This window comes from Impatiens glandulifera, chromosome 2 (genome assembly GCF_907164915.1).
Source record: "Impatiens glandulifera chromosome 2, dImpGla2.1, whole genome shotgun sequence".
Classification (NCBI taxonomy): Eukaryota; Viridiplantae; Streptophyta; class Magnoliopsida; order Ericales; family Balsaminaceae; genus Impatiens; species Impatiens glandulifera.
The window spans coordinates 47,194,404-47,207,791 of record NC_061863.1 but is presented as its reverse complement, the minus strand read 5'-3'; the positions used below and the strand labels follow the sequence as shown (position 1 = coordinate 47,207,791).

The 13,388-nt window shown below is 30.7% G+C and overlaps 2 protein-coding genes across 2 annotated transcripts; both read left to right on the top strand.

Moving 5' to 3' along the window:
* The first annotated feature begins 530 nt into the window (after nucleotides 1-530).
* LOC124926595 (probable ubiquitin-conjugating enzyme E2 37) lies at nucleotides 531-2,583 on the top strand. The gene is made up of 6 exons (XM_047466846.1): nucleotides 531-766; nucleotides 850-919; nucleotides 1,020-1,125; nucleotides 1,367-1,465; nucleotides 1,545-1,667; nucleotides 1,751-2,583. The coding sequence occupies exons 1-6, from the start codon at nucleotides 622-624 to the stop codon at nucleotides 2,387-2,389; spliced, it is 1,182 nt and encodes a 393-aa protein (XP_047322802.1). The 5' UTR covers nucleotides 531-621; the 3' UTR covers nucleotides 2,390-2,583.
* Nucleotides 2,584-6,425: 3,842 nt separating this feature from the next.
* LOC124927521 lies at nucleotides 6,426-11,609 on the top strand. Its single transcript, XM_047467951.1, has 6 exons — nucleotides 6,426-6,611; nucleotides 6,707-6,839; nucleotides 8,892-8,995; nucleotides 9,221-9,365; nucleotides 9,481-9,621; nucleotides 10,259-11,609. The coding sequence occupies exons 1-6, from the start codon at nucleotides 6,571-6,573 to the stop codon at nucleotides 11,453-11,455; spliced, it is 1,761 nt and encodes a 586-aa protein (XP_047323907.1). The 5' UTR covers nucleotides 6,426-6,570; the 3' UTR covers nucleotides 11,456-11,609.
* The last annotated feature ends 1,779 nt before the right edge of the window (nucleotides 11,610-13,388 follow it).

Genomic DNA, 13,388 nt, shown 5'->3' with positions numbered 1-13,388 from the left:
TAAATGACAATACTACAGCTTTCATACTAAGTGGTTTTCTAATAAAATGAAATGCTAGTTCATACTCTTTGACATCTTTAAAATAAAAACTAATAAAAATGAAAATCTGAACAAAAACAAATAATTAATAACCACGAACTACGTCAATGACCTAATCCTTTGTTAAAAGATACATAGACAGCTTATTCACTAAGCCTGGTCTAATCGTCATTTTTATTTGTAAAAAAACATAAATTCCTATGTCAAGATCATAAGCATTTTTCAGAAAACATTAATAAAATATGAGTTATAGGTCTCGACTATTGAGTAACAAAAATCTCTTCTCAAGGATGGTTGGTTTTTTAGGTTATAGATATATTTATTAAAATTTGAATTTCTAAAATAGGTAAGAATTATTAAAAAAAATTCTTCCCCATTTCCTTCCCACAAATTCATTTGTAGTTCATTAATTTTTTTTAATTAGTGACAAATTTAAATATATTACAAAAACATAAACTGCTATTGAATTCTCACAATTTCCCGCTATTTCAATCTTCCCTCCTTCCTTCCTTAGAACAACTGTTCATTTCCAAATCTCGCCCAAATTGGATAGAAGAGAGCTCAAAAACCACGACTATTCAAATGGCGCAAGCGGCAAGACTCAGCCTCCGAATGCAGAAAGAGCTCAAACTTCTAATCACCGATCCTCCTCCGGGCGCCTCTTTCCCTCTTCTCTCTTCCTCATCTTCCGCCGCCGCCGCTCCCTCTCTCACCTCAATCGATGCTCGTTCGTCTCTCTACCCCTGTTCTATGTTCATTTTCATCTTTTTATATAAATTCTCATCAAGTAATTTTCTATTTACTGTTTAGAGATCCAAGGTCCCGAGGGAACGGTTTATGAGAAAGGGCTATTTAAGCTTCAGATTCGCATTCCAGAAAGGTATCCTTGTTTTTCTTTAACTGCTAGGGTTTTTATCTACTTTATCTGTAGACGTGCAAATTATGTTATCGATCGAATTGAGGTTATTTATTCTTGCCAGGTACCCCTTTCAGCCTCCAATTGTTACCTTTCTCACACCGATCTATCATCCGAATATCGATGGTGGAGGGAGAATTTGTCTTGACATTCTCAACTTACCTCCCAAAGTTAGTCACTTCTTTCTCACTAAGTTTGATAAACCTAAAGTTCATCATTCTTGCTCACTTGTTATTTCTCTGCCTTTATTGCTTTGATAATTATCAATAATAATCTTATCAATTCTATCATACAGCCTTTGATAGTAAACCCCCATGTTAACAATGTTTATATGACGAGTAATTTGTTTATACTCAACATTATTGATCCTTTTAAACCCTTAAAATTATAATCTTGATATTGCAAGAACAGGGAGCGTGGCAGCCATCATTGAACATTTCAACTGTGCTAACAAGCATAGGGTTGTTACTGAGTGAACCCAATCCTGATGACGGGCTGATGTGTGATGCAGTAAGTGATCTTTACATAACAGTTTGATAAAATGGCTAATGGGAACAAAAACGGTGATCTACATAGTAATGATGTGCAGAGCAGGGAGTACAAATATAACAAACATATATTCGACCAAAAGGCCCGGGATATGACTCAGAAACATGCTATGGCTGGAGGAAGTGGAAGCGGCTGTAGTGGCGTTACAAGCATTAAATCAAATGCAAGTTCTCTATTATCTTGTTTCAACTCAGATGATTATGTCTATATCTGATTATTAAACTAAACTAATTTATGCGGTTGCAGATAGAACCTATCAATACAGAAATTCAGAAGTCCAATGATTTCAGTAAGAAGTGCTCTTCTGGTTTGGAAATAGTTATAGAGAACAATACAGATGTTAAAAGACCGACAGAAGGATCATCAGAGAAGTTTTCGGATTATAGAACAAAGAGGAAGCTATCTCTGCATGCATCATCATGTTCATCTTCCGAAGACTTTCCTCTTCCCGAGTCTTGCAATACTGAACAAAAAGTGTCTGAAAAAGGTTATGGTTATGGAATAGGGAATTATTGTGTAAATACTGCAAAACCCAATAGGCTAAGCTTGGGTGGTAGGAATAAGACCTTTTTAGCAGAAATAGGGTTTTCTGAAGATTGTAAAAATGACTATAAAGAGAATATTACAGCAGTTCTTCCACTTACACACATCAAGAGCCTCTATGGAGAATCATCAACAACTTCGTCTATGGTGTCAAAGGACGATAAGAAGCGGATGCATATAGCTAGTGATGAAGATGACTGCATTCCTCTGCAGAATAATGAATCAGTGATTGTTTTGGACAGTGAAGACAGTGAAGAGGAACAAGATAATGTCCCTTCCAGGACTAGATTGTGTCTTGCACGGAAGCCCTTGAAAAAGAAGGGTAAGCGAACAAAATCCTAAGAGTAGAATATCCATTTCATACATGTTTATTCAGATCTTGACATAAACTGATAAACCTGAATGCTCTTAGCTGTTTTTGAGACTTTGTTTTTGCAAGTTGATGTTGAAACATATAGAAAAACATGTGCAAATGATGATTTACAACTTAATATGTCTACATCCCACGTTTTTTTATGCTAATCTCCCTAATGGGTGGTTTGCGGAATGACATTTAGATGGTTTCTCACTCGGGTGTGGAACTGGGTATTGAAATATTGATTTCAGATAAATTTCAAGTTCTTTTTGGAATTTAACTATTGAATTGCAAATTTGCAATTATGCTCGATGTTTTTCATCTAAATGAACTCAACTCATATATATAATAATTTTCTGTTTATTGTTATATCTCAGTGTGAATGAATTTATACTCTGTTAATGCTTCATTTGGTTAGATCAAGTTTGTAATGTACCATTATTTATTGTTTAATTTTTATAAGAAGGTATCTTGCATTATTTCTTTCTTTCAAAGTTTGGCATTGATTTAACTTCTTTCTACTATCAGATATTTGTAGCATTTTTAATTGTAAACTTTTCACTTTTTTTTAAAATAATGGTAGAACTGTTTCAAACATGATTGTGTCATCTGTCAATTTCAAAAATAGGTAACTGAATTGAGATATGTCATTTGCCAAATTGAAAAGTCTGTGTTTAGCTGAAACCAAACAAACCCTTAGAACTGCCTAATAAACAATTATGTGACCTATATCTAGTTTAAAAAAATAATAAAAATATTAGTTAGTTAGAGCTAAAGTGTGGGGTTAATTGGTGTCATACCTTCTTCATTATTTCTATTTGGTTTACACCCATTTTAGGATATATATATATATATATATATATATATATATATATATATATATATAATTTGCAAGTAAAAATAAGGTAACATGTGCTTGCTTGCACTTCAATATTGTTTGTATTCAGTAATGATAATAATGATGTTTCTACCATAATATTCCCTTTCCCTGTTTAGCATTGGATTTACTCTTACATATTTGATTGATTTTGAGACATGGAATTCATTGCCGTGAAGATATTTGATTTATGACAAAATAGTATAGATCTCTCTCATCATAACATCGTCAACACTTATGAATTGTTTAATTCGTTGGAAAATACCTAATATTACTGAATAATTATTTTCCTTACATACATCAATTTTAGCGTGAAATATAGAAAAAAATAAATCCACAAAACTTTCGAGTCTTTACAAAGTATATTAATACAAAATTTTCACCGTTAATGGTGGAATAAAAGAACAATAACAAATCTTATGGAAGTAAAATACTCAAACAAGTATCTAAAAGAAGTCCAAACAAAAATCTTGACGAATCGGATGGTAAAGAACGTCGCGAGAATTTACCCTTGTGATTCGAGCAAAAATCGATATTGTTCGACTATCTCATCGTCTCGCTGAAACTCTAAATATATAAGCATAATCTATCGTTTTACATTATTTTGTTCGATTCATGTAGTTTTTAGTAGGGGTGAGTAAATCGGTAAAATCAATCCGTTTTGTCCGATCCGTATTAAATTCAAACTAAATTTATCCAATCCGTAATTCAAACCATTTTACTAATTAATACGGATTTGATTAAAAATGGTTTGGATAATCCAAACTAAAAAATATTTATATATATAAACTTGAAGTTAGTCAACAATTTTTTAAAAAAGATTTTTTTTTTAAAAAAAATTAATTTTTTATTATTATTAAATTTGAATCTGAAAAAAGTAATGATAAAAAAAATAAAAATAAATATCATTGTCAAAGTGATGATAAGTAAAATATATATTATATTGAGATAAAATTTAATTTTAAAAAAATAAATTAAAAAATATATTTTTATTTAGATAGTTTGGATAATCCTAATCCAATCCGATTTAATTCAATTCGATCCGATCACAATCTAATCCGAAATATCCAATCCGAATTAGTATTTAGAATTCGGATTAGATTAGATTTCGGATTAATCCACCCAATGCTCACCCCTAGATTTTAGTGTAGTTTTCTCAAAACAAAGAGAGTTGTTTAAAAATATTTTTATTTAACTTGAATTTCACTTCATAATCTATGTCTATTAGATTAGCTCGATGGTGAACCATTCAACCCGACTTAAATCGTTCAAGATCTAATTCAAGGCGAAAAACATCTTATTTGTTAATTATAAAGTCTCGATATATATTGATCGTATTTAAGATTTATTCAAATAATCAAATTGTTATGCAAAATATAATTAACTAATATTATGACTAATAAAATTATATTTATCTATATTCTAATTTTATTTTTATTTATTTGTTTAATAAGATAAATTGTATTTTTATATTTTAAAATATTTTAATTTGTTAAAAAAATATTCAATATAAATCCACATAAAAAAAATATTATATATATATATAATACTTAATTTTTAAAGTGTACCGATTGTCGAATCTAAAGTTGTGGTTAATTTAGATATATATGTGAGAGTAAATATATACTTTGGTCGGATTGTGGTTTGACTTGTCCATAAAATTAAAACAATTAAAAATAAAATAAAAAATGTTATATGTATCTTTCGAATTTGCAACATAAAATACAAGTACACCCCTTTAACCAAGTGTGATTGAGATGCGGTTTGTCGAGAGATAATATGCTGGTATAAATTGAAAGTGGCTAAAAAATATGAATCAAATTTTTTATTGACCAATATGTGAAGTCACGATGCTAAATGTTAAAAATATAAATTAAATATTTGATTGATTAAAGTAAAATGTAAGATCACAAGATGATATGTGAGAAAATAAGTTTATCAAAATGAATAAAATGTGAAATAGAGTGTTCTATTTTTTATTTTAATATATTATTATTATTTTTTTATTTATATTTTTATCCGAGAATCTTTTGAAATATTTAACCTACCATTCTTTAGTCCTCACTCACCTCCAAAATTACTTATTTATCTCTATCACTTTTATATATTTATCTTCCTTATTTTATTTATTTTATTTTATTTAATTATTAAGTTTTTTTTATCATTAAATATAATTAATTAATTTTTAATATATTTTTTTTCTATTTTATTTATTTATTAAAAATACAAAATATTTTTATTATATTATAATTGTTTAAAATATATTAAATATTGAAGTGTGTCCTAATTTAATAAAATATTAATATTTTATTATATTAACTATATATTAAAATACTTATAAAAAATAATAGTTGAATGATTTAATTTTTTCTTAATAATAGTATATTTGATTCTTTAGTGAGTTATAAAAAAAAAACAGATTTAGATTTGATTTGGTTAATTGGCAGTCACTATGATAAAAAAAAACCTATTATTAAAAATGTTATGCTTAATATATACTAATTATTAATATATTATATTATTAAATAAAATATTATATTTATTTGACTAATTATTAATATATAATATTTTAAAATTTTTATAGATAATTTTATTTATAAAAAAAATTGAATCATCCAACTATTATTTTTATAAATATTTTAATATATATATATAATTAATATAATAAAATATTAAATATTTATATTTTATTAAATTAGGACAAACTTCAATATTTTATATATTTTAAACAATTATAATATATAAATAATAATATTTTGTATTTTTAATTAAATAAATAAAGTAGAAAAAATATATTAAAAATTAATTAATTAATTATATTTAAGGATAAAAAACTTAATAATTAAATAAAATAAAATAAATAAAATAAGAAAGATAAATATATAAAAATGATAAAAATAAATAAGTAATTTTGAAGATAACGAGAAATTAGATAAATATGAAAATATCTGTAGAGGGAGAAAAACCATTTGAAAAAAAAATTAATATGATATAATAATGAAATATTAAAATAAATTAATTAATTTTCATAGACTGACTTAAATTAAACTTAAAAAGAGATTATTTAACAAGTAGCAATAATTATCTAGTAAATACTGGTGCTTTTATAATAGGAGCATTAAAGAGAGTTCTAAATTCAAATCGGCTGATCGCCCCCATCTCTCTCTCTTTCTCATCTCACTTTAATGCGGCTTTTCTTCAAGTGTACAGTGCAGTGTAATGGTGGATCTTAGCTCTTGTCTTATCAACTTCAGAATTTGATCCACCGGAGAACTTGGATCGGATTATAATATGTTGGACGGATTCCTAGGACGCGGATTTAGCTCCAAGTGGTTTGTAACGCACATCTCATTCCTACTCTTTCTTTCTTTCTTTCTGTGTTTTGTTTGTGATATGATTGTTGATGTTGTTTGTTTGGTGCTGACAGTAAATCGTTGGTTAAGCCGACCAAGGCTCGCATCGCTGTGTTACGGAAGAGGCAGGATGCCACGCAGAAGTTTCTCAAGGGAAACCTTGCTCAGCTTTTGTCCAACGGCCTCGACATTAACGCATATGGCAGGGTCAGAGAATTTCACTTTATTCTTGCACTTTTGCACTTTTTCCTTTTTCTTTCTAGATCATCTATTCAGTTACCGCCGCTTACAATTGAATGAATTCATCTTCTGTGGTATGTCATTTTGTTTCTCTCAGGAAGCTAACATTGTCAATTTTTATGTTCTGGATTCTGGAACATTGAATTCTACTTAGGACTAAGTGTCTGCCCTAGCTAGTAAAAAATTAGATTCTTCTTTTGAAGAGTAACTTTACTGGAAATGTTGTGTCTAATTTAACACTCTTAGTAACCAAAGAACAACTAAGAATAGGATATGATGCAGGATAGAAAGAATGGATAAGGTTGAAGATTCAATTGTATTTCACAGAGAGTTATTACAATTCAATTGTCTACTTTATCCATACCCCTTTCTAGATTTTTTATTAACAGAATTGTAATTGTTATTAATTATCTTCTTCTCCCATTAGCTACTACTATTTTCATCATATTCTCTCCCCCATAAATTTTCCTTGTCCTCAAGGAATGAGGTTGACAATGAAATTGTTTAGAATTCGGGAAATTGAGTTTTGAGAAAAAGTTCAATCCTCTTCCCAAGTGATTTTTCCACTATATAAAGGCTTGAGCCACAATTCTCCCAAGTCTGCGTACCAATCACCTTTGTAAGACTGCTTCATGTGCATCAGAAGACACCACTGGCAAATGTGTTTGAAAAGTTTGTGAAGTCCCTAATTTAAGTCTTAACAGAGACTACAATTTTAGTCTTCCTGAAAATCTCCTTAAGACACATTTGAATCCAGTAATTTATGTTACTTGATATATGATCCATAAACATGATCATAATATGGTAGGCCTGCCTAATATAGATGTGTCAGTTCAATGAAATAGTCCATACTTTGTCATTGATCAATCACAACTAAGATAATGGTGCAGCCTTCCCATATTGGCTGGCTCTCGATGAAAAGAGTCAACGGCCGTTCAGGGTCTGGAGTAATCTTGTATTTTCTGTCTTGAACCTGTCGCATGTACCACGATTCTTGACCCACCCTGTACCATAACTTTCATTTTGGGCCAAAAGAATCATAATATAAGATGGTGTTTTATAAGACAACTTATCATTTGAACTAAATGATTAAGTGCTTATTTGAAATATGTTAATTTGATAAGTGTTACTTAAAATTACTTGACTATTTTAATTCTATTCAAATTAAGTTAGAATATCTGGCTTAATTCGGTAAGCTATTGATGACTTAACTGGATAATGTAGTAAGTCCCTTCAAAAAAGACAACATTAACACCTTAAATTAATCAAATTATGTAGCTATAAGGGTAAAATAGTCTTTAAGTATGCATATTTGTCAAATCAACTTATATATGTAGTACTTAAGACTAGATATTTTCATTTTGTTTATTATAACATTTATTTATCAATCATTTAACTCATTCAGCAGTTAAAATTTTATTCAGCATTCAACACTTAATTTTCAGATTTATCAAGCACATCCTAACACTTTGATAAGTGGCCTTCGTACCTAAGTGCCTTACTTCAATAATTTGTTGTACAGCTCATTACCCCCACACACAGACCAACCTGTGCAGTTTCAGAATTTTCCTCTTACACTGGAAATGCAGTTAACTTCAAATTCAAGTGTCTTTATATCATGTTGGAAGACATTACTTCATTAAATACCCTCTATTCAAATTCACGACGTCTTTACTTAAAAAACATTACCTCCTAGCTGTAGCTTCTCTAAGATTCTAAAAGATGGAGCTGGAAGGTCTTCCTAGATACCACCATTTGTGTTTTATAGTTTATATCATGTTGTTGAGTCTCTTTTCCCCTTGTAAGATTCTTGAGCTCCTTCACATCTTATGGTAAAACAGAATCCCAGTAGAAGATGCTTTCAGAAACAAAAGTATCAACAGTTTTACATAGAAGGGGGAATTTTATTATCATCATTTGTATGAGAGATCTGAGAGGCAAAAGGTTCATTTGTATTATGCTATTCGGCTTTATATTGCATGCTTACAGAACTTCTCATTTCTGCAAGGAGGTTTACAGACAGAAGAATTTATTGCTGGACAAAATGTATTGTCATGCTACGACTTTATAGAACAGTGCTGTGAATACATCTTGAAGCAGCTTTCTCTCATGCAAAAACAAAGGTAAAATCCATTTGTAGCTGTTCATGTAGATAGAAAACCACTTTGCTTTCAAAATTTCATCTTCTTGATAATATGCAATGGAAATGGAATCTTGTTTTGCTCAATTATTCTGAGACAATTGATCTACTGATGTACCATTGATTGCACACAATTTGAAATCTGGAAAGATAAGATCACTGTGTCTGCATATGCAAACAACGGATTCTTAGCATTATGTGTTTCCAGGGAATGCCCTGAAGAATGCAGAGAACCTGTTGGATCGTTGACATTTGCTGCAGCAAGGTTTCCTGATATGCCTGAGCTTCGGGACCTCAGGGATCTATTTCAGGAGAGATATGGAACCGGGTTGGAACACTTTGTTAACCATGAGGTGAGCATCTAGAAATTGGAAGCCCCAATGCCCAATGCCCAATGCTTATAACGCTGATCGATACAATCTTTCTTTCACTGCTTTCATTGGTCTAAATCAGTACTCGTCATTTTAGTTTGTAGAGAAAATAGCATCAAACTCTCCAACAAAAGAGAAAAAACTCCAGTTATTGCAAGACATTGCTTTGGAGTTTACTATAAATTGGGATTGCAGAGGCTTCCAACGAACAATGATTGATCCGTCCACATTTTCTCCGGTATATCACTTTCAGTCTATTTGAAAACTAATATTTTGTCACAATCATGATATCATTGAAAAATCGCCAAATTAAGATTCGGTTTGGTATAAGATTTTGTTTTGGGTCTTAGATTATGATCCGGATTATAACGTGACATTTGTTGCTTCATTTGGTATACAAATTATAGTATAATATTTTTGCCTCATTTTGTAAGAAAATGATGATCAGGTTATTAACATTTTATCATGATCAAATTATTTTCTAGGGCCTTGTTCAGTTTGTGTTATTTGAGATTAATCTCAAATAACCCAATATCAATCACATAACTCAAATTATCAACCAAAATAAATACCCTTTACATTTTTTTTTAAATCATTATATACTTTTACCCAAATAACCTAATTTTCAATAACCTACATCAAACAAGATTATTTCAAAATAACCAATTGGTTATTCAAATAACCCAAGATCGAACAAGCCCATGATCATTGTAATTTTTAAAAAACATAACAATTGTAGATTTTTTTGCATCATGATCAACACTGATTATTTTATAATCAGTTTTTCCACATTTTGCATATATTTCCTAGTATAAGAAGAGAAGGAACATAATAACCATTTCCCAATATATTGACAAGTGCCTTTGCTTGTGCAGAACATACAGGACCAACATAAAAGATTGAATCCGATCTCTGATCCAGATAAATACAAGTTGTCCATTGACAAAGACAAGCCCTCAAATTCAGAGAGAAAATACAATTCAAATAAAGAATACAGTCACCTCAATCATGACAGAAATAGATTGCATAATAGCAGTCACAAGTCTCAAGGCAGCAGCAAACAAAGTACTCCAACAAGAGATAATCCTGTTCCATCCAACTTCAATGGCTATATCACTTCGGAAAGTACGAGAAAGTCATCTCGTGGAAAAGAGCCAGACGTACAAGATGGTAAGCAAAAGCCATTTTACGACAGAACTAGTGGCGTCTCTTTAAAAGATAGAGCTACTAGAGATGGCAAAGATGTTGTCTCATCATCCTCAGCACATAACAAATTTGGTGAAATGAATATGAAAGAAGAAGCTTACAATAATGCTGGCCCTCCACCCTATATGAAGCCAAGAGATAATCCTATGATCCCCCCACCTTACATCAAACCGAAAGAAAGCAAGCATGCGAGTTCTGGCTCGGATGGAGCTTTCCCAGAAAAATTGACCAATCATGGTCATGAGAAAGGTTCATCTCATTACGACGATGTACCTCTGCCAAGAGATAATCCTATGATCCCCCCACCTTACATCAAACCGAAAGAAAGCAAGCATGCAAGTTCTGACTCGGACGGAGCATTACCAGAAAAATTGACCAGTCATGTTCATGAGAAAGGTTTATCTTATTACGACGACGTACCTCTTCCAAGACCAAGATCAATGAGGAAGAAACACTCAAGGTCTTCTAACGGTGCTGAAGTGGCCAAAGAAAGTTCAAGCAGTAGGAGAAGGAACGGTTCAAAGAGAGGCTTACAAATATTATTCGAAGACGAACACCAACAAAGAGACGATGAGGAAAGAGTGATCGATAAATTACTGTTACATTACAGCCGAAAACCATCAAACTTTGACCAAGAAAAACTGATAAGAAAGCCAACTAACTCCAATGAAGCTGCAACCAATCATTCAACTGCCCCCACGAGATCCACTTCGCTACCACGCGAGCAAACCGGTGGAAAAGAGTCTGTGAAAGTGTTTGCGCGTGCAAACTCCTTTCAACCAGATAAACCGGCTAGCCATGTGCATCCTAAGCTACCTGATTACGATGAATTGGCTGCACGATTTGCAGCTTTTAAAGGACGTTGAAGGTAATAAAAACGTATTCATCTTTCTATTGGCTTATTGTTTTATTTCATTTGCAAACTGTATTGGAATTTGGATGTGTAATATATAGTAATAGTGAGTGGTATGTTCATAAGCTTGACCATATTTATGAAGTAAGTTTATTTTTTTACTTTCAGTTTAATAATAGTGTGTTTTCTCCTAGAATTTGTACTCATTTTGATATCCTGTTATATTTTATTGAAAAGTTTGAAATTCCTTTTTATACAATAAAATGTTAATAATAATAATAATAATATTTGGGCGGTGATGGGTTTTCTTCAATCCCTTTCAAAAGGAAAATAATAATTTTATTTAAAACAAACATTCCACTATCTTTTTTTGTTTGTTTCTTCAAATGGATCAGATTCGTGCCAAAATGTCTTGGGATGCTACCCATCTAGATTAATTTTCAATTTTATCTATTTTATCTAATGTTAGATAGAAACTGTCACAATTGATTATATAAATAAATATAGATATAGAAAAAAGAAAAATAAAAAACTTTACTCTCCTTCAGTTATCTTCTCTCTAGGATGGCTTCCTCCAATGGAATGATCGTGAAGACGGACGCCGCCGCCGACACAATCGTCTCTCCGAAGAGTGGTAGCGGCGGTGGCGGCGGAGGTCAGTGTCTTTGTTCCCCGACCACGCACCAGGGATCGTTCCGATGCCGGTTTCATCGGTCGGATGTTAAAACCGCCTGGTTCAAGAGATCCAAATCTATGCCTGTCAAAAGAGCCGCCGCCACCGCCGCCGCCGACGATTCCGTTACACTCAAGTCAGTTGACTCTACTACATAGAAAATAAATAGTAATAATAATAATAATAAAAGAATTCAGTTTTATGAATCGAGTTTATATATATATATATATATATATATATATATATATATATATATATATATATATATGCAAACTTATGTTATATGATTGATCATCTTTGTTGATCAGTAAAACTCTAAAAAGTACATAAAGGAAGTTTTATAATTATTTGTATCTTGATTTCAAATATTAATTCATGAATCTGATGATCTCTGAATTAATTATATATCAATAGACTACTACTATTTAACTGTTTGATCTTATTATATATATATTTATAATTAATCTGCTAATGACAATAATCCCTTTAAGTTTGATTATCTGATTTTAGATTGTATTTCCAGTCTTGCATCTAGATCTTTCCCAATTATCTATATATCTACTTTGTAATGTTTCAAAAGAGTTAAATAATTCTTACTACAGATATATATATATGTTTGAATAATTTGTAACATGCATATATATGAATGATTTAAATCAGTTAATTAAAAAAATGTCATTTGCATGTGGCCAAGAGAATATGAGGCATTATTTTAATGCAGATAACTTCAATATTCCAATGAGATAACCTCAATATTCCAATCCATGTGCCCAAGAATATAATTATTTTATTATAACATTACCATTAGTTATTTGACACTGTATAGAATGGGATTTTTCTTCTTATATTGGTTAAGGTTGTTGAGCTTTTATTAAAATTTTGGAGGAGCTTCGTCACCCTTTTATCTTCTTCTTTGAATTTCTATAGTATGAATTTATAAGTAAAATGACTGATCAAGTTTTGGGTTGATAATAATGATTATTTTTTCTATGAATAAATTGAAAGAATGTTTATAATTGTTTTCTGATTAATTTGAGTGGGATGATTTATAATCCACCTTTTGTATAGATAGATAGAAGAATATGCTCAATCTAGATTAAAAATATTGAAATGTAAAATATCAAGAAGAAAAAGAAGATACCAGACATTGGTCAGTTCAAAACCACGACCAACCTCGGACCTAAAACCTGGCAGTTGGTGCTATCAGACAAAAACATCACCGAATCAATTAATTATACCAGTCTAAATAAAGCACCGCTTTAATATTATTAAA

Bases quoted from the DNA above. Each gene is read 5' to 3' on its own strand.
- LOC124926595 (XM_047466846.1), top strand. From the start codon at position 622: ATGGCGCAAGCGGCAAGACTCAGCCTCCGAATGCAGAAAGAGCTCAAA. The intron at 1,126-1,366 runs GTTAGTCACTTC...TTGCAAGAACAG, and splicing joins TTCTCAACTTACCTCCCAAA to GGAGCGTGGCAGCCATCATT. The intron at 1,668-1,750 runs GCAAGTTCTCTA...ATGCGGTTGCAG, and splicing joins TTACAAGCATTAAATCAAAT to ATAGAACCTATCAATACAGA.
- LOC124927521 (XM_047467951.1), top strand. From the start codon at position 6,571: ATGTTGGACGGATTCCTAGGACGCGGATTTAGCTCCAAGTG. The intron at 8,996-9,220 runs GTAAAATCCATT...ATGTGTTTCCAG, and splicing joins TCTCTCATGCAAAAACAAAG to GGAATGCCCTGAAGAATGCA. The intron at 9,622-10,258 runs GTATATCACTTT...TTGCTTGTGCAG, and splicing joins ATCCGTCCACATTTTCTCCG to AACATACAGGACCAACATAA.